The following is a 20,731-nucleotide window of genomic DNA, read 5'->3' as shown; positions in this document are numbered from 1 at the left end:
TGCCGCTAGGCGTTACAGTGTTCCTTAAAGTTCTTTGCTTATTTGCACGTGCCAATAAGTTCTTTCGATATATGTAATTAATATTGTGTTTTACGTTATATATTTATTAACATATAATAATAAAAAAAGTCCGAAGAGCAAAATGGTTGTAATAGGAAAGAAAAAAGTAAGAATTAATTTTAAATTTATGAATATTTTAACATTATGAATATTTTAAGGTTATGTTAATATAATGTTATGTATTTTACAAAATAATAATAAGACGCAGTTTTAAATTGTTTTAATGACATATATTTTGTATATTTGTAGTATCAATCTGGAGAAGGAGCACAATTTATGACCAGGAAATCTGCGTTAAAGAAATTACAACTTTCTTTAAATGAATTTCGAAAATTATGCATATTGAAAGGAATATATCCAAGGGAGCCTCGTAATCGTAAAAGAGCACAAAAAGGTGAAGTTGGAATAAAAACACTGTATCATAAAAAGGATATTCAATTTTTGATGCACGAACCAATTATATGGAAATTAAGGGATTACAAAGTGAGTTAATAATATCTATCTTTTGAAATATTATCTATATATATGTAAAATTTATTTTTAGATATTTAATAGAAAAGTAGGAAGGGCAAGGGCAATGAGAGATTTTGCAGAAATGAAAAGATATTTAAGTAAACATCCTACTTTGAAATTAGATCATATTGTTAAAGAACGTTACCCGACATTCATCGATGCTTTAAGAGATCTAGATGATTGTTTAACTTTATGTTTCTTGTTCAGTACATTTCCGTCCTTAGCTCACATACCACGTGATCAATCATCTTTATGCAGGAGACTAACCATTGAATTTTTACATTATGTAGTAGCAGCAAAAGCCTTAAGAAAAGTTTTTATATCCATTAAAGGTTATTATTATCAAGCTGAAATTAAAGGTCAGATGATTACTTGGATTGTACCACATCATTTTTCTTTCGAGCCACAAGAGAAAAGAGAAGTTGATTTCAAAGTTATGTCTATATTTGTGGAATTCTATATTGTGATGCTTGGCTTTGTAAATTATAGGCTTTATCATTCTCTTAATTTGTTTTATCCTCCACAATTTAATAATACTGGTAAGATGATTTTATAAATTTGATTCTATGTTATATTATATAAAAAAGGGATAATGATATTTTTACGATTGATACATTTTTAGTACCATGTGAAAAGAATCTTGTAGACGAGGAAGCATTTGTATCAGAAAGAATAAGTGCATTAAATGTACCTCTTCTAGCATTAGATCCTGCTATACAAAATGTAGATGATGAAGAAATGGAAATAGATCAATTCTCTAAAGTAAAATAATATAATGATTAAATAATAATTTATATCATCAAACAAATATATACACATTATTAATTTGTCTAGGATGCTGATGCACAACAATTGGAAACTGCAAAATTAGAGGGCGAGAAAATAAAGAAATTAAAAACATTATTTAAAGGTTTGAAGTTTTTCTTAAATAGAGAAGTTCCAAGAGAACCATTAGTTTTTGTTTTACGTTGCTTCGGAGGAGAGGTTTCTTGGGATAAATTGTTGTTCGTTGGCGCAACTTTTGATGAAAATGACGAAACAATTACACATCAGATTGTAGATAGACCTAGTATGGATAAACAATTCTTATCTAGGTTGTTATTTAATTTTTATGGATATATATATATATATATTTACTTATAGTTTCTTTCTGTTTAATTAGTAATATGAATATTTCTTTTATTTTACTTATATAATTCTTGGAATTGTAGATATTATGTGCAGCCACAATGGGTATTCGATTCAGTGAATGCAAGAGAATTGTTGCCTGTAGAAAAATATTTAATGGGCGCTATTCTTCCTCCACACTTGTCTCCATTCTCTGAGAGCCGATTAGATCAAACGTACATTCCACCGGAGGAACGTGCGTTGATTGATCCTGAATATAAGCTCAGAAATGGTATATAATATATTTTTTAATTAATGTAGTCTTATATAATATCTTTACATCTTTAGCAATTAATAATATAATTGATATTATAATCTAATAATGTGCAGTAGAAGATGATGAATCGTCTTCTGAAGACGAAGAAGATGAAGATAAATTGGAAAATAAAACAGGAAACATGGATGAAGATTCGAACGATAGTAAAAAAGAAGAAGAAGAAGAAGATGATGATGATGATGATGATGATGATGATGATGATGATGATGATGATGATGATGATGATGATATTGAGATATCAGATAGAGAAAAAGAAAAAGAACGTGAACGACTGCAAAAGGTTATTAAACAATTATTTATTTTATATATTTAAATGTAAATAATTTTTATTTTATTCTTTCTTATTGTTTTCAATATCTTTTTAAAATATTAGAAAAAGGCAATGAAAGTGAAGGCAGGTGAAATAACGAAGGAAGATCCTTATGAAAAGGAACGTCAAGATAAACAAGAATATCGACTTAGAGAAAAAATGATTAAGAAGAAACATCGAAATTTGTATAAGAGTATGATGCAAGGTCGTAAAGAGAGAGCAAAAGAAATCTGGTTACTGCGGAAAAAAAGGCGAATTCATGATAATACTGAAAAAGAAAAACATAAAGAAACTCGTAAATTACGAAGAAGTAATCTTATTGAATAAAAATAAAAAAAAAATAAAAAAAAAAAAAAAATAAAAAAGATAATAAAAAAAAAAAATAAAAAAAAAGTTATTACGACATTAATTAATGATAAACAAAAGATAGTTTCTTCGTTTTTCCTAATTTTTATACTAATTTATTTCAATGTAAGATCACTTATACAGTCACTTTCTCGATCAGCATATATACAGTTATATATTACAGAAAAAAAGAGAAAGATGCCTTCGATCCAGTCCTCCTACTAAAAGTGCGCCCACACATTCAACAATTCTGATCTTTGCTTTTTCCATTGAAGGACTTTGAAGGCCATACTTCCTACACTCTTTAACCCACGCCTTCTCCTCACATGTATATTCATTAATACACACACATATATTTGCAGTGTGTCTTATAGCGACGATGATATCATCGGACATAAAGATTTCTATCCTAGTACATTGATCTTGAAAAGTAGATATTTTTCTATTTTTTTTTTAATAATTCAGTATTCTTTTAGCTTGATTTTTTTTCTTAAATATCGTGTATTTTACATAACATGTATTTTATATTAATTGATTTGATAATATTACAATGATCAGTTTCATTGCAATCAAACAAAAAGATGGCTGTAACGAGTATGAAGAAATTGATTGTAGAGAGTCGATTTTACGGTGCTAATTCAACTCTATAATTTGGTAGATAGATGTGTATGTATCCATGCGAGATCCTGTGTATCCATGCATGTGTAGGACTATACATGTGGCACGATGTGTACACATTGGATGCTTACGTCATCCTTGCTATTCCTGTTCCAGCTCATCTTCTTCGAGTATCCTTAAATATCTTTGTCCCTCCGAATGCTCACAACCGGCTGGTAACACCCTAATTTTCTTGTCGAGTTCTGCTGTTGAATAGCTGACCTTGAAGATCTTATACTAATATTATATGCATCTATGTTTACTTTGACTTTACTTTTCTTTTATTTTTACATTTTATTTTACATTACAAGATGTACAATTGCTGTTTTATTTTCTTCAATGATTTTATTATCATTATTATAAGATCTTTATATTTTATAGTTTTACGTTTTTTAAAATTTTTATTTGAAATATTTCTTTTGCAAAGAATTATCGATTTTTATTTTAAAATATAGTGACGTATGTACGTGGGCAGTATGCGGGTATTGGACTACCTACGTAGATGTTTGTTACGTATTTTAGATTGTAATATCTTCTTACTCACGAATTATAAACGAATTTCTTTTTTTCACGGATTGAATAATAGAGTATGATAGTGTAATGAGATTTCAATTAAATTCGGTTGAATAATCTTGTCATCGATAAGTTCAAAGAACTTTAAATACGACTTTTAACGTATCGCGCACATGCAAGACACGTCTTCATCGAATGAAATTTTACTCTTGATAAAGACAAACGATGGATGATTCGTTCGGGACGAACGGTTCACTGTCTTTGATATATTCGTAGTGAATATTACGGTGACTTGAACGCGTGGTAAGGAACTCAACATCAAAATCTTAAAAGTATGACGTAATTATTGCATTTTTGCTTCTAAGTAACTTGACAAAATTGTAAGATTAATTATAATTAAATTATATTATTTTATTTATTTTTTTTTTCTTAAATTAATTTTCAATGAATTAATGATTATCAATTGACATTAAATTGTTTTATATTTATTTTTATGTATTTTTATTGATTTTATTATTTACTATTTCTTTTAAAGTTAAATTATTCAATTTCGATTAATTTCACATTTTTGTTATTTAATAATTTTTATTATTTAAAAATTCGCCAAATAAATTTACAATATCGTCAATTGCATCGTGTATTAATTTGTTTTAAAAAATATAAACTCATAACACAAGTATATCTTTTATTACTTATCGAACGATCCTTCCGACGATTTCTTCCTTCTTTTTCTAAAAAAAAAAAAAAAAAGAAAAAAAAAAGAAAAAAAATGAAAAAGCTAGCAGTAATAATAATAAAATAAAATTTTAATTAAAACCTTAGTACATTAAATATGAAGAAGTTATTCGTTGAAGTTAGACAGTAATAAAGATATTTAGTCTTAAATATTGTCATTACTGGCCAATCAGCGACACGGCATCAATGGCGTCGCTTGCACCCATGGGCAACCAACCTGCTTGGGTGTATACACGATACCAAGGTCAGCCGAGGGACTTATCTGTGTGAACCATACTTTCGCCTATAGCCTAGCCATTTTTGACGTCAAACGTCCTGAAAATGAAGTTGTCTTTACGAACATCATTTTAATCAGTATGTACGCTAAAGGAATTTCTGAATATTGAAATATAGTCAATAATATGAATAGTCTTTATCCTTTTCTCAGAAGAGAATACTGTTATTATATGAAATAACATTAGCCATAATATTCAATAACACGTAAAACTCTTTTTAATTTTGAAACTCAGTAAGAAAATGCAAGTTGCAATGAAGATTTCTTGCATATTGAGTAGTTCTAAGTTTTTTAAACTTGATCGTGCAACCGATTTGATCGTTCTGCCGAGGCATCGAAGTTATCCAGAGTTGGCGAAGCGGATGACGCATCGTTGAAAAGAATACGAAATGAACGTGTGTCTCGCGGGCCCGTTACCTATACTATGCTACGACATAGACAAACATTATAAGTCTATATATATATATATATATATATATATATATATATATATATATATATATATATATATATATATATATATATATATATAATGCATCGAAAGGGTGTTTTTGTACAAGATTGTATTTGATCAAGCATGGAAGAGAATGAAACTTGATTTCAAACGATCATCAGTATATCACTATATCTCTAAGAGATTTTATTATTTCCTAGAATTCGAATAAAATCAATTTGTTAACAAACTCTTTACCTTAATATTATTTTATATTAATTAAAATGTTTTATCGTATTTTTTTTCATCAGATATTTTCTATATAAAATCATTCGAGAAAGCACAAAACTCATCGTATACATCGTGAGGCGAGTTGCACGATATATCTTCTCTGCGAAGCGTTTAATGCGCGCGCGCGCATGTATGTATATCTGTATTTGAACGAATGTATAGATATATGTAACAGTAAGACGTGGATTAAACGTAATGGTGCAAACTATATAGGTAGGTACGTGTTGTACGTTCGTAGATTCTCTTCTTCGCGGCCTCCGCCTGTAAGATGCCTCAAGGCGTTAGAGTTCACCGACACCATCGTACTCGTGAGGTACTATGGACTAGCAGTATCATTAAAACCATGTGCAATGTGTTCGTATATTCGTGGATCTTTACCCGTACGAGTTTTAAGAGAATTAAAGAGAAAGAGGGAGAGAAAGAGAGATAGATAGAGAAAAATAAAAATAAAAATATTAACACGACAAAGATAGATAATCTTTTACTTCTTAAGATTTTGTAAGATTAGATTTAACAATCAGAAAAAGAATAGTAATCGTTTCCTTCCTTTCTACGAATTATGATTTTACGTAGATAGTTTTTGCAAACATTATATTCACATTGTACATTGTCAATTTCATCGCGCGGTTAGATATTGTATATCAGACTCGATTTACAAAACGGTATATACCTTTCAAGTATTCCTTGGATCTTATGGATTCCTTCTCTCCCGTAAAAATAAGAGCAACGATCCGTGATAGGCGGTGCAATCTTCTGAAGCACCGAGCAGCGATCCATGAGACTCTCGAAGGAGAAAGATCCTGCTTCCGTGAATCGTTGAGCTATCCTATGAGAACAACTATTTTTATATTCTCGTTCTTTTATAGCATACCTATCTATTGTAAAATTTTCCAAGAAAGTTATTTTCTCAAGAGAACTAATAAAATATCTTATAATTTTCAAAATGAATATTATAAGAATGACGAATTTAAAAGCTTGAGACATTTTAATTATCAATTAATATAAAAGAATCCGATGCAATTTGGACTACGAAATTCAAGGTCTATTATACAAAAGTCTAATAGAAAGAAGAGAAGAGAAAGAGAGAGAGAGAGAGAGAAAGAGAGAAAGAGAAAGAGAGAGAGAGAGAGAGAAGGAGGGAGGAATCGTTCCAGGCATCGAGCTCTCCAACTTTGAGCGTAGAGACTTTACTCGAGTCCTAGTCCTGCCGTGGGAGAACGTCGAAGGAGGAAACAGAATAATTCGAAGTCGTTCGTAGAAGTGAGAGGTAGTGACGGTGTATAGGAGTGAGTGAGAAAGAGAGAGAAAGAGAGAAAGAGAGAGCAAGAATAAAAGAGAAAGAAAGAAGGTAGACGTGAGTATCGAGAGAGAAGCTCATGGAAAGGAAAGGAGAGGAGGGAGCTCTCAGAAAGAGAGAGGTGAGTTGAGTAAAGAGAAGGATCGTCGACCAATGAGACATCAGGCCGGTGATGACGTCGTCGTTGTCTCACGTCCAAGTCTCACCAAAAGTCCTCAACAGATACTAGTTCGTCCGCGGTCTCCCGTGTGAACGAAAAGTTCGTCCTTTTCATTACGAACGTCTTCTCGTTCTTCTTTCTTTTTTTATATACGTTTCTGTCATCAACACAGTGAAATTCATCTAAGATTGGATCCTGAAACAGGCGGAAGATACGAGGAGGAAGGAGGCTGCTCTATCAGCTATGGGAACGGGTAAGTTTTTGAGATCACGATCACGTTTGATCGATCTCGCCTGACACTTTGAAGTTTCTTTTCGAAAGTAACTGAAACATATCGATGATCAGTGAAAGGAGAATTATTTAACTTCTTAGATTCTTTCTTATTTCATGAACGTTGTCTTAGACATATATATTTTTCGTAATAAAATTTGAAGAAAATTTGATCCTTTATCCTTTTTGAGGATGATTTTCCTTTTTGATGATAGATACCATCATTTTTCAAACCTGTTCCTAATATTCGAAATTTTAAATGTTTCCCGCGATTTTTCAAAGTTCCAATCAGCATTGATTATCGGTCGACCGCAACTCGGTGGTCTCTCCGAGTCAAGGTCGAGATTATTCGCCCGAGTCTATCGTCAAATGTATCCACCCGACGTGTGTGATGGTAAGACCGTTAAAGAACGTACTGGAGAACTTCGTACCGGTTGCTCTTCAACCTTGAAAATCTTCCAGTCGAGTCCTTCGATCTTCTTTGCTACCCTCTTTTTTCTCACTCCTTTCGCTTCGCTCTTCTTCTAAAGATGATATCACTGGTATGTCTTCGTACGTTCTCACGACTTCATTCTTAGCATTACTATTTTCAGTTAGATATGTTTCCCAGAGAGTCCAAATATGGCCATGTACCGTTCGATGGAATTCCTTTTCGAAAATCATATTCCAAAGAAATCGAGTGCAACAACTTTTATTTGCAATCACTTTTGGGAACAACGATCATCGAACTTTCTCTTAAGAGATTTAACGCTAATATTTTTATTTAATGGTCCGGTACCACTTTGCAATCGTATAAATTATCATGCCGATAGATTTAGATCTCTTTTATCGTTCTTTATATACAATATAAACTTAACTTATACTAAGTACAATGGAATTTGTTGCGTTTAACTAACGAACGAAGTTATTACATCCGTTTTTTTACTTTTAATTCGAAATTAAACGTTCGTGTAAGTATATACTTGTATTGTATGTATGCGTAAGTTATTCCGACCTTTAGCACATCCTTTGAACAGACGGTGTCAAGGATATGCATTAGGTGTGTTCTTCATTTGATTAGAAATCGTATTACGTGGGTGCGTTGCATCGGAAAATAATATTTTCCACGAACGAATAACTTTGAAGGCTCGTTCGTACGATCGAATTCTTTGTTCGAATCTTTCGAAACATGAAATTAAAAAAATTTCATAAATTTCAAGGTCGACTTGGATTTACCATGCAGGATAAATCCAATAATTCCGCTAGTTTCTTCATCGTCAAATATCCTTTTTAACAACTTTAGAAAGTACTTGCCGATCGCCTACATCTTTAATGAAATTTAGGATGAAGTTACCTTTCGAAGATATGATGGAATTATTTAAACTTTCAGAAAAAAATATGAATGATGACATTAAAGAACATCTAATATAGAGATATCTATGATTCATCGGTGAAACTAATCTTCCACGATGTCCTTGCTTTTACGTGTATTAATTTCTAACACGCTTTATATATATATTATGTGTATATATTTAAAATTCATATATATACGTAAGTACATATATGACGAATGTGAGGCAAACGTGAAACAGTGTTAGTGTGATCTCAATCATAATACTTTTCGTACTAACGTGACAATTTGACGAACGCGAGTGCATATTTAATCATAATGTGTCAAAGGATTTGTTATAACAAAGAAAGGATTTAATGGAGTGTGCAGCGTCCAGTGAATGAGTAATTCTATGCAATAAAAAGGATATATGCGATGGTGACAGGACACGTTCTCTACTTTTAGTGTGATTTTATGGAAGTTCTTCGAAATCAACGCATCAGAAGGTAACGCAAGTACCTATTTTTAACAACAATTTATTTTCGAACGAACCGCGAAAACGGAAAGTTTCAACAACGATGTTGAAAGTGAATGCCAAATACGTTACGCGATCCATCGTTTCATTCTTTTCCTTTTCCTTTTTTTTTTCTTTTTTCATCTTACGAAGAACGATTAAGAAGAAAATCAAGATGATAGTTTAGCGATGCAAATTGAAGAGTTCGATTAACTTAAGCGATTTAAAACGCCAAGTTTCGAGAGATTTAACTCGAATGGCCATAATTCGTTTTCTCTCTCGTTGGAACGTCACTCCGCGCGCTAGATCGATAGCGAAAGGTTCGACATTGTCGAGGTCGCGATGCGGAACTATCATTTTCTTCATTTCAACCAGAAAATGTTAGAAATTAGTGCTATTATGTGCTCAACCACGATCGCCATCCGGCCGATGATCGCGGACGCCTTTCAAAATCATTTGCACGGTCCATTCCTCAGAATGAGAATTTAATTTAGTCGAAAGTATCAAATTTGAATTCGATTATTTAGATTGAATTGATCTGTTTTAAATATAAGTTATGTCGATTGAGATAAATGCAGAATTTAGGTTCATAAATAATTCAATAACGTTTTTTGTATTGGAGGTAGATCATTGAACGCTTCGTAGTGGCCTCATTTGAACCTCTCGTTGACAAACGATCTTGTTACATAACAAAACATATATCTCTATCTATGTATATCGCATGCAAAGCGTCGCGTCTAAAGGTACTCGTCGCCGTTAACATCCGTCTCGCGTCCCTGCTGGAAATAATTAATAATACGCGTAACGAAACTATCCTTGGCAACGCTTAATTACTTCTCTTATTACAACACTTTATGAACGAACGTTTGTCCAAGATAGGACGAAAAAGAAGTTTTGTTCAAGGAATAGCTTTTAATCTTTGTCTATTTATTATCGCATACATCAACCATTTACTCCTTTTAACAGGAAAAACTTGAAGTGTAATGGAGAATTAATAGGAGAAATCTTTTATAAATAATTGATCTCTTATTAATTACTTTCGAAGAAACGACATATAATATTGATTTTATATTTTTATTTGGCACGGAAAACATTTATCGGTACATAAAAGCTTCTCTCATTATCAAGGTATTCGCATTTCTTAATGATCGAGACGAACGAGATCAATGAATTATTTCGTTGTAATCTTAAGATTTCTTTTTTAGACTTACTATTACTATGCAAAAAATACGATGGACGCAGAAACAACGTTGCAACATGGTCACGAGAAAATCGTTTAACGTTTCTAAAAGCAGTGAAACACGGATGTTCATGGATATGTATGTAAATCTGGAAGAGTCAACGTCCGTATTCCGTTAACTCTAAGCAAACTCTTCAGACTCGTACAGAAATCTTCGCTATCTCTATCCGCCGTACGACTTTCGTTATTTAATCGTGAAATCCTTTCTCTAATATTACTGCATTCATTAAATTGTAAATTAAGTTTCATGAGGAATACAAAATTCGTTAAGAAAATCTTTCATGACTAGGTATTGCGAACATACATTTTATTATCCTACTTATATCTCGACTGTAAGATAAAAATTATGGTTTAAAAATTCTTATCTATTTTATTTAACTATTGCAAATTATGTTATTTAAATAGATCCGCAATTTATACTTCTTTATGATTTAATAGTGAATTAATATATAAAACTTCTTAGTGAATTAATCTACAAAATTTTTTATTCCATACTACTATCATTATCCTGATCAGCCAAGTGTCTCTTCTTTGCCGGAAATTCAAACTTCGAAGAAATACCATTTTATGAGTTAGAAAAGGTATCACAAAGAACAATAAAAAAACTCGAAGAAATAATTAATCGCGACGATGAATTCGAATATTAAGCATTTTATAACATTGATTTTTACAAGATTTTTTTTCTGTAAAGGAAATAATTACTTGCCGTTAAGCTATCACGTAACTCATATTTGTATAAATGTATTAACGAATGTAAGAGGTAGACACAAGGTTGAGTTCTATAAACGAAGATGACGATTAACTGGGCGATCTGTCAGACCGGTATTCGCGTTAAGCTACGCGAAAGTAGCGAGGTGCGGTCGTTCATTGCCGATTATAGGCATCATCCCGTTCTTGAAACGCCACTATCTTCTTCCTTGTCTATCTCATGTTTTCTGTATTTCTCTTTCTCTCTCTTTTTCTCTTTCGTTTTAACAGACGCCGGCTTTACTCTTTCTCTCTCTCTCTCTCTCTCTCTCTCTCTCTTTCTCTCTCTACTTCGAGAGAGAAAGGAAGAAAATGAGAGAGGGGAAATGCGTTCGTGTCTTCGCATACATGCTTTGTTCGTGCTCATATATGTATGTATTCCGTATATACGTATGTATTAGTGCGTATTATTAACGCACATAGCGTTGATCTTTCTTCGGGTGTTCTCCAAGTTTTTCCTTCGAAGATATTTCTGGTCACGAACCAGTACACCTTTTGACCTTCCAAGCTGCATACCTTGATACATCAAGCATACTCGTTATGGTACCGGAAATAGATCTATTTTCAAAATGAAGACGAGACAGTGAAAGAAGAATTGTTAAACTATGATCGTTTGTTCGATCGTATCGCATAGCTATTTGTAAATATCGTTCTAATTTGCTAATCGTGTTCTCGAAATCTAGATACATTGATCAAGGATCTATGTTAATTAATTGAAGAAAAACGTTCTAAAAAATGTATGATTGAAAAGTTGTGCAAATCGAATAATTTTGTATTTTATCATACAAGTTTTGAATTTTCTAATGCAAATTTTATTTTTTATTTTTTTTTTTTTGAATTATAAGAGATTATAAAGATATTATTTATTCTTTTTTTTTTAATGAGATGGAATATATACATAATTAATATTTGTACCATTCTAAATTTTGAAATACTTCTTCCAGTGTTCTTGCAATTTCCAACCACTGAGTTGAGGCGCCATTACCGGTCTCCTATTCGCCCTTTTCTTGTCCTTCGCCTCTTTCCTTTTCTTCGTTTTCTTGTTCTTCTTCCCTCTTCTTCTTCTTTTGCTACTACTACTACTACGACCTACTACTATCCCACTCCTACTTAGGACTACTATGAGTACTATACTACTACATTACTACTACGTTCGCAGTGTTTTCTTGTTATCGTGCCGGTTTCTACGAAGTCAAGGACCGTTCTCAAGGAGGTCGTTCCTTTTAACCGGCCTTACAACTCACGCAGGGCCTTTGTCTTTGCGCATTACTCATATTTCGTCATTTTTATGTATTATTACCAAATCTATATTCGACTTTATATTTATAAAAAAGAAAGAGAGAATGAAAGAGAATGGCATAAAAGTAATACCCAAATTGAAAGAAACTGAAAGAAAATTATATGTAATTTTCATTTTCATCGAGTAAATCGATTAATGCGATTCCGTCAGATTTATTTCTCTTAACAAAGATCGTAAAACGGGAAGTTGTGATAAATAAGTGTTATAAACGTCTTTAAGAATATATGCATTCACGAACATTAGAAGTTACGTTGATGTAACTTCCTCTTTTAATGACGCATCTCTCTACGCATCCTTCGATACATTCTGGATGTAAACGGACACGCTCTCTTCTTGACCTCACACCCCTTAACGGTTACGACGCAATTATTCGAACCTCTCAAAGATGGCAGTGTCAAAGGTCATGCCGCGAATAAACTGTCCAGTTTCCTTCCTTAGTTTCCGTTAGGTGTCTTGCTCTTTCTCTCTCTCTCTCTCTTTTTCTTTCTCTCTCTTCTTCTCTTTTTTTCCTTCCGACTAACGTCATACTTATCCACATACATACTACGTGGTTTATTATTTTCCCGCATGTTTAATCGTTTATGTTATAGTATATACCTTATCGAATATCATAAATTAACGCTACATATAGCATTTACATTTATAATCAAAAACAAGAACGCGTTGTTTCCCGTTTGACTATTATTACTTGTTTACGGTTATTAGAAACGAAGTATTTGTCATCGGTTTGCATAATCATATTTAATTACGTCAATACGAGAGGTCTTTAAACGTTGTCTATAAAAATCGCGTCAATTTTACTATATCCGGATACAAGATAAAAAAAACCGTTAGATCGTTAGAAAAAAAGACCATTTAAAAAAGAAAAATAAAATCATCAGAATTTCAATTTTTTCTTTATTTTTTTTTTCCTTATCAATTATATAAGCACAAGTATGTAGCTGGTATCTTCTTCTTTTTCTGTATATATGCGTGTATGTATAATCGTTTTATTATTTTATGAGATGGCGAGAAATATAAGATTCTCTTTGTTCTTTTGATCCATCAGAAAAAATCTATTTTCCCTGGTTTTGTTATAGATCATATCTTTCATGGTCAATACAGTAATTTATTATCTCTTTTAAATATGATATGATTTAGTACATCCTTTGGATTAAATTAATACGTAAAACTAATTAAAGATCAGATATAGAGTATATACGTACATATATATTGATAAGGATCATTTTTTGGGCAAGTTCACATTATCTTTTCTAAAATTTAATTTCAAGAGTAACAAACGATTGCTTTATCAAAATTGTCTTTCTTCCGTTCCAATCATTACACGCATATATATATATATATATATATATATATATATATATATATAAACGTACATACTGTATATATAATTGGAATAAAGTACTGCTACCTTAAATTAACATCGTACATACCGATGACGTAATCGCCGGTTAGACAATAATCACAACCGCGACTGCATAATGCAGTGACGTTGCGTGTCTCTTGTTTTCTCATCGGAAGATCATTCTGCATTTCAGACAAATGACGACAAGGAAACATTTCACGGTTATAAATATCTTTGATCGGATGAATCTTCATTGATTAATCACGTGTTCATTTAAATATATATAACTAGTTAATCATAGGTCGGATTAATTAGACATTTATTTTATAGCTTTTGAGGTATACATACGAATGTAATTATCGTTTGAATTTTATGGGCTAAAGCTTTTTCCAAATCCAAATTTGGTTGCGATGGCCATGCAGGGGCGTTAAGACTCGTATGTTCGGCCTTAACACCCAACTCGCGTTGCGTGGTAACTTAAGAAACTTTCACTTTGCAACAGAATAATTCTGTCTCGCTTCGTTCGTCTCTCTCTTTTTCTTTTTTTTTCTTTCTTTCTATTTTTTTCTCTTTCTCTCTTTCTTTTTTCTTGGAATACAGTGGGCGTAAGTTTTAGGCACAAATCGTTTCTTGGCTTTGTACCCTGTTGATTCATGCCGGATGTTGCAACAGGCGAACGCGATAAGCATTTGATGTGCTTAGAATAATCTTAACGTTCTAATGCGATGGATAGAGATAGATATACTACAGATGCATAGAAAAGGATTAGATAGATCGAGGACGTTTCTCTTGACATGAATACTTTGCCAAATCAATGAATCTAGTTTCCTTTTATTCTCTTCGTTTGAAACATTAGACTCGTGAACTTTATTATATTATAGTATAATAATAGAATAACATATATATTGTATTGTATACACCATAATTGCATAGTAATTATAACGTGATTCATGATGAGTCTTTAATAAAAACAAAGATTTAAATCAATAATAAATTATATTATGATCAGTAATTGATTTAATTCATTCTGTGATGAATTTTAACTTACGATAAATTTTTGATAAAGGAAATATATATCATGCATTTAAATATATATATATATATATATGTAATATATTTATTTCTGTCATTTTATTTATTTTATAAAATATTTAAAATGATCAATGAAGTCTTAATTATATTTTGATTGATTAATGATGAAATCCGTAATAATTGATAATTTGACTCACTCATAATCGGTGTCGGAAAAAAAAGGAAATACAAGTTAGGATATAGAGAAAGATTTAACGACAAGATATAAAGTTGTGAAAAAGCAGGAGAGGCCACAGGTGCATCGTACTCGCACGCCCTCCTTTATTACAATCTTTTCTTTTTCTTCCTTATATTCTGCCTTCTTTTCGTCTTCCTTCTTCAGCTGAACAAGTTTTTTCCCTTCTTCTTTTACCCCTAATATTTTTATTGAGAATCTATGTTCATCGCATATAATTTGATTATCATTAATTAATTAAACTGAATTATTTTATTATACAAATTAATATCTTATTATTAAGATAGTTTGTTTGGAGCGAAAAAATGATCCAAGGTTTAAAAAAAAACATAAAAATAAAAATAAGAAAAATAAAAAAAAAAAATAAAAATCCTATATTTTTGGGGGGATTAAGTCGGTTATGCTTTGAAAACATCGACATCATGCCGACTTGCTGGTGGAACAGGTGTTTGATCGTGAATTTAGCTGTTATAAGGGGAAAACGCGGGAGTCATTTCTTGTGGTCTGAAATCGTCGTGTTATTCCCGTTAAACTCGTATACCAGTTGTTGTGGATTTTTACGAAAACAATTCGACGTTTAAATTCTTCTTCATGAAAATGTAAAAACTCATATTTATTGGTGAACACATTGAATAAGTGTTAGTTATATGAATCGTTCGTATCTCATCAGGATCTAATTGATTCGGACGAAACAATTTAATAATTATCTAATCATTTTAATCGTGACTAATTCTCTTTCACAGCAAAGATGAAACATCTTTGGCCGTTACTTGCATGGGTACTTCTTTCTTCGTGTCCTGTAAGTATATTTGTTTAGAAAGTTGTGACTAGAAATGCATATACGCATATGCGCACACACATATATAGGTATTACGTTGTTCATCTCATGTTTTTTAGGTCGAATCATTGAAAGGACTTAGACGAGAAGTATTTTTTCTCAACCTAGAAGACGGTTACTTCGGTTGCCAAGTGAACGAATCAACGGATGTTCTGCAACTGCTCGAACTCTCGAAACTCTGCGATCACAAAGTTGATTGTTATCAGGGTACAGATGAGCAACGCGAAAGACTCAAGTGTACAGGTGAGTTTTACGGTCGATATATTCAGGCGTTGTTCTTGTTTTTCTTTTTTCCTTTTTCATATGAAAAACTGTGTCAAAGATAATTATTGCGTTGTAAAGAATATTTTCTCGTATCCCGGAAGAAAGATAAGATGATTTATTGTACAATTATGTGACTATGGAAAATAATCTCGAAGACGATACGCAACGTGAATCTCACTTATTACCGTTAAGTTCTCTACCGTCCTTTGTATCATCTTATAATGGTTCACGTTATTATTTTGTTCCATTGAAAACTAGTACTTACTTTAAATACGTTATAAAAGGCTTATATATTTTTTTAAGACAAATATTGTTAATAATATCTCATATATTTTTTTTTTATTATTCCCAGACGATTGTACAAAAGAAGATGGTACGAAATGTTTGAACGGAGTGTGCCTAGACTCGGTATGTCATTGTAATGATGGTTTTGGAGGTTGCAACTGTCAAGTTCCAGGTCAGCTTAAAGATTGTATTATTAACAAATTTATTCGACGGTTATTCTCGATAATTTCATGGACATATATACGTTAAATTGTTATTTTATCGCAGACGAGAACGAATGTAAATACCGACCCTGTGATATTTTTGCTCACTGTACGAATACTCTCGGCAGTTTTCAATGTTCCTGTTATCCTGGTTACCAAGGAGACGGTTTTCAATGCGAAGGTACGTATATGAAATTGTAAAATCGTAAAATTAAATTGTAAAATTTTATTATGTACGTATTTAAATACTTGTTATTTAGATAATTTTTCTCTAATAAATAATTTCTAAAATTATTTTAATCTCTCGTTTTTTTTTCTTTTAGATATTAATGAATGCGAAATGCCAGCTATAGCGGCACGTTGTGTTGAGAATGCAGAATGTTGTAATCTTCCGTCAAATTTTCTATGTAAGTGTAAATCCGGATATATAGGTGACGGTGAGGTACATTGCGAGGATGTCGACGAATGTACTATACCTGGTGCGTGTGCTAGCAATGCCTTGTGCCATAATATTCCTGGTAATTATACCTGTGCATGCCAAGATGGATTCACGGGAGACCCCTATGACAACGTAAGTTTCTTGTTTGTGCCTTTTTTTTTTATTTTAGATCCTTTTTTCATAATTTTGAATTAATGATCGGGTAAGATAAGAATTTGTTTTATTATAAAGAAAATTTCCAACTATTTTATAGTGTATCGACATTAACGAATGCAATTACGAAGGAGCATGTGGTCGTGGTGCACTTTGCATTAATTTGCCTGGTGCTCATAAATGTGAGTGTCCTGAAGGGTACGACGGCAGCCCCGACGATGAGTGTATTGATGTCGACGAATGTTTGAGAAATCCTTGCGGACGCTCAGCTCTTTGCACTAATCTACGTGGTAGTTTTAGATGTTCATGTCCAGAAGGTATGAATGGTGATCCATCGACGGGTTGTCACGGTGAGTTAATTTTTACATTTGATAGAATTGTAGCAAATTATTAGTATTTGTATGTGAATATTAATTTATATGTATAAATGTACATATATAAGTTTGAATGACACAACATAGACATATCGTAATTTTAAGGATTCTATTTAATTTTTTCTTTTTACTCAGAATGATGCTCAGAGAAATGCTTTCATCGAGTATTAATCGTAAAATCTGAGTAAAATTTTAAAATTATTGAATCATTATGAAAGGTCCCGTTTTATGGTTCTTCTTATTCCTTGATGTCCTTTTACGAGATTAACTCTAATGCTTCGATAATAGCGATATTTACCGGTAGTACGGGTTTTAGCAATTACAGTAACACTATAACCGATAAAACTTTAAAAAGAGCTTCGTGATTCATGATGTGCATTATCTATTATAGTCGCATACGTAATATAATAATACGTAAATGACGATTCAGATTGAACATGTAAGATTTATTTTTAACTTGCATCATTTGAAATACTAAGGACTAAAGCAAAGACTAAAACCACTAACCGATTACTAATAGATATAAACGAGTGTGATACGGGCACACCCTGTGAAGCAGATTCGGATTGTGTAAACACAGAGGGTAGCTTCGAATGCAGATGCCACGTGGGTTATCAGATGGATTCTACGCAACGTTGCATCGACGTTAATGAATGTATCCATAACGATGCTTGCGCTGAAAATGCAAGATGCATCAATGTTCCCGGTTCATACAAGTGCATATGTCCTCAAGGTTTCATCGGTCAAGGCATGACCTTGTGTGAAAGTTAGTCTTCCCCTCTACTAAACCTTTTAATTACATTAATAATTATTAATATTCACCTTTACGATTAACCGTATTAATAATTAATAGATGTGAACGAATGCGAGAAAAATCCTTGCGGTGAAAATGCTGAGTGCACCGACACGATTGGTAGCTTCATTTGCAGCTGTAAAGCAGAATATACGGGCGATCCATTCAAGGGATGCAGTGGTTAGCACTTAGCCTTGAATTTTATAATTAACACTTTACTGACCACTCTTTTTCCTACTTGGAAATTTAAACAGACCTGATGTAGGTGTTCTCTTTGTTCTAACATTCTGTGAAATTTAATAAAAACAATTCAATTTCAATTTTTAGTCGATATTTATGGCCCGTAAAGTGTTACTGCTGTTTAATAATAGTAAAAATAATAATTAATTGTTTTGTTTACAATGTTTATTTTTTAATGTCATAATATTTATATATTAAAATATATTCTACCATAATATTTATTATAACATTATAGATATCGACGAATGTAATGCATACGAAAATCCTTGTGGTACGAACGCTATATGTAAAAATGCAATACCTGGGTATGAATGTATATGTCCACCAGGTTATAGTCCTAAACCTACACCATCTATTGCTTGTGTACAGGTAATGGTTTTAAATTTCTAAGAACGTATGAATTAAAAATTTATGCTATTTGATACTACTGTTTTATATTCATAGACCGACGTAACGACCTTATGTAAATCAAACTTCGATTGTGTAAACAATGCAGAATGTATCGAAGGTCAATGTTTCTGCAAAACTGGATTTAAAGCTGTAGGTGCCGAATGCGAAGATTTGGACGAATGTCTTACGAATCCTTGTGGTTCGGCAGCAATTTGTACTAATGTAAGGGGTAGTTATCATTGCGAATGTGAATCTGGCTTTATTGGAACACCACCACACATTCCTTGCAAAGGTATTTAATTATAAAAAATAAAAAAATATCCCGAATGTCAAAATTAGACTTTTATCTAATAATTCAAAAAATTCTGATATTTTTTTAGCACCGTGTGATGAAGTAACTTGTGGTGAACACGCATTTTGTAAAGCTGATGTTCATGAAGCTTATTGTATTTGTGAAGATGGCTGGACTTTTAATCCGAACGATATAGCAGCAGGATGTGTTGGTAAGAAAAAAAGAAATTTTTAATAAAATAATATGTAATATGATGTAAATTAAAAATAGACTGCAACTTCTCTCTTATTTTTCTTTCTTTCTTTTCTTTTCTTTTCTTTTTTTTTTAATACAAAGATATAAACGAGTGTGACGCGATAAATGGACCCTCTGGAAGATGTGGTAAAAATGCTATATGTACTAATACACCTGGTGGTTTTACTTGTCACTGTAAATCTGGATTTTCTGGGAATGCATTTAAACAGTGTATAGGTAAACATAATTAAGCTTATAATATAAATTTCTATTATGTAATCGAAAGATTTACATGGGTTTTTTATTTGATTAGATGTTGATGAATGTTCACGACCCGATGCATGTGGTCATGGTGCAACATGCTCTAATAATGAAGGTTCTTATACATGTAATTGTCCAGAAGGAACTATACCAGATCCTGATCCTTATATAAAATGTGTAGGCGTAGTTACTTGTGAAATCGACGATGATTGTCCTGGAAATTCAATTTGCGATCCACAAAAACGTTGTTTATGTCCTGAACCTAATGTTGGAAATGATTGTAGACGTATGTTTTATTATTTATATTTTTTAAATTATTTTATTCAAAAACATTTAATTTTTACTTTATTTTTTATTTTTTATTAGATCCTTGTGAAGATCTATCTTGCGGACCAAATGCACATTGCATGTTGTTGAACGATATTGCGACTTGTCTTTGTAGTAACGGATATACAGGAAAACCTGGTGTAAAAGATGGTTGCAGAGATATAGATGAATGCGCGATAAATCCATGTCCACAAGGTGCAGTTTGTAAGAACGAAGCTGGTTCTTTTTCATGCGAATGTCCAAGAGGTACAGAAGGAGATCCGTATAATGGTGATTGTCGAGAATCAAATGTGCCGCATGTATGTGGCCCTAGTACACCCTGTCCAGCTGGTGAACAGTGTATCAAGGATGAATTTATCGGTAGCAGCGTGTGTATATGTCAACGTGGTTATACAAGAGACAGTGAAACTGGTAAATGTAGAGATATAAATGAATGTATGGAACTAAGGGAAAAACCGGCTTGTGGTGTCAATGCTATCTGTAAAAATTTACCTGGAAGCTACGAGTGTCAGTGTCCATCTGGATTTAACGGCAATCCGTTTTCACTTTGTGAAGGTAACAAAATTAAAAATATATTAAATATTAAGTGAAAAATACTATTATAAAATTTGTAT

General features: G+C 32.2%; 2 protein-coding genes and 1 long non-coding RNA gene across 4 annotated transcripts in view; all 3 read left to right on the top strand.

Annotated features, from left to right (window-relative positions):
• The first annotated feature begins 2 nt into the window (after nucleotides 1–2).
• On the top strand, nucleotides 3–4,258 carry LOC124953727 (pescadillo homolog). Of its 2 annotated transcripts, none has more exons than XM_047505540.1 (8): nucleotides 3–166; nucleotides 310–543; nucleotides 605–1,112; nucleotides 1,196–1,335; nucleotides 1,408–1,667; nucleotides 1,785–1,972; nucleotides 2,074–2,297; nucleotides 2,391–4,258. In XM_047505540.1, exons 1-8 carry the CDS (start codon nucleotides 143–145, stop codon nucleotides 2,652–2,654), a joined length of 1,842 nt encoding a protein of 613 aa, XP_047361496.1. In that variant the 5' UTR covers nucleotides 3–142; the 3' UTR covers nucleotides 2,655–4,258. The 2 variants fall into 2 exon arrangements, with proteins under 2 accessions (XP_047361496.1, XP_047361495.1); XM_047505539.1 differs by having other exon boundaries at nucleotides 5–166; nucleotides 2,071–2,297.
• Nucleotides 4,259–5,394: 1,136 nt separating this feature from the next.
• LOC124953611 overlaps nucleotides 5,395–20,731 on the top strand; it is an 87,345-nt gene continuing 72,008 nt past the window's right edge. The window contains 15 exon segments of the mRNA XM_047505213.1: nucleotides 5,395–7,285; nucleotides 15,768–15,823; nucleotides 15,922–16,105; nucleotides 16,479–16,583; nucleotides 16,679–16,795; nucleotides 16,938–17,185; nucleotides 17,307–17,556; nucleotides 18,101–18,346; nucleotides 18,434–18,553; nucleotides 18,849–18,982; nucleotides 19,058–19,295; nucleotides 19,384–19,506; nucleotides 19,632–19,766; nucleotides 19,843–20,076; nucleotides 20,157–20,672. Of these exon segments, the coding sequence (XP_047361169.1) occupies nucleotides 7,276–7,285; nucleotides 15,768–15,823; nucleotides 15,922–16,105; nucleotides 16,479–16,583; nucleotides 16,679–16,795; nucleotides 16,938–17,185; nucleotides 17,307–17,556; nucleotides 18,101–18,346; nucleotides 18,434–18,553; nucleotides 18,849–18,982; nucleotides 19,058–19,295; nucleotides 19,384–19,506; nucleotides 19,632–19,766; nucleotides 19,843–20,076; nucleotides 20,157–20,672 (2,716 nt within the window). The 5' untranslated portion in view covers nucleotides 5,395–7,275.
• LOC124953612 lies at nucleotides 8,681–10,988 on the top strand. The gene is made up of 3 exons (XR_007102269.1): nucleotides 8,681–9,117; nucleotides 10,092–10,253; nucleotides 10,331–10,988. It is a non-coding gene; the product is annotated as an uncharacterized LOC124953612 (long non-coding RNA).

Source organism: Vespa velutina, chromosome 13 (genome assembly GCF_912470025.1).
Source record: "Vespa velutina chromosome 13, iVesVel2.1, whole genome shotgun sequence".
NCBI lineage: Eukaryota > Metazoa > Arthropoda > Insecta > Hymenoptera > Vespidae > Vespa > Vespa velutina.
The sequence above is the reverse complement of the archived record's forward strand: the minus strand, read 5'-3'. Positions and strand labels throughout refer to the sequence as shown.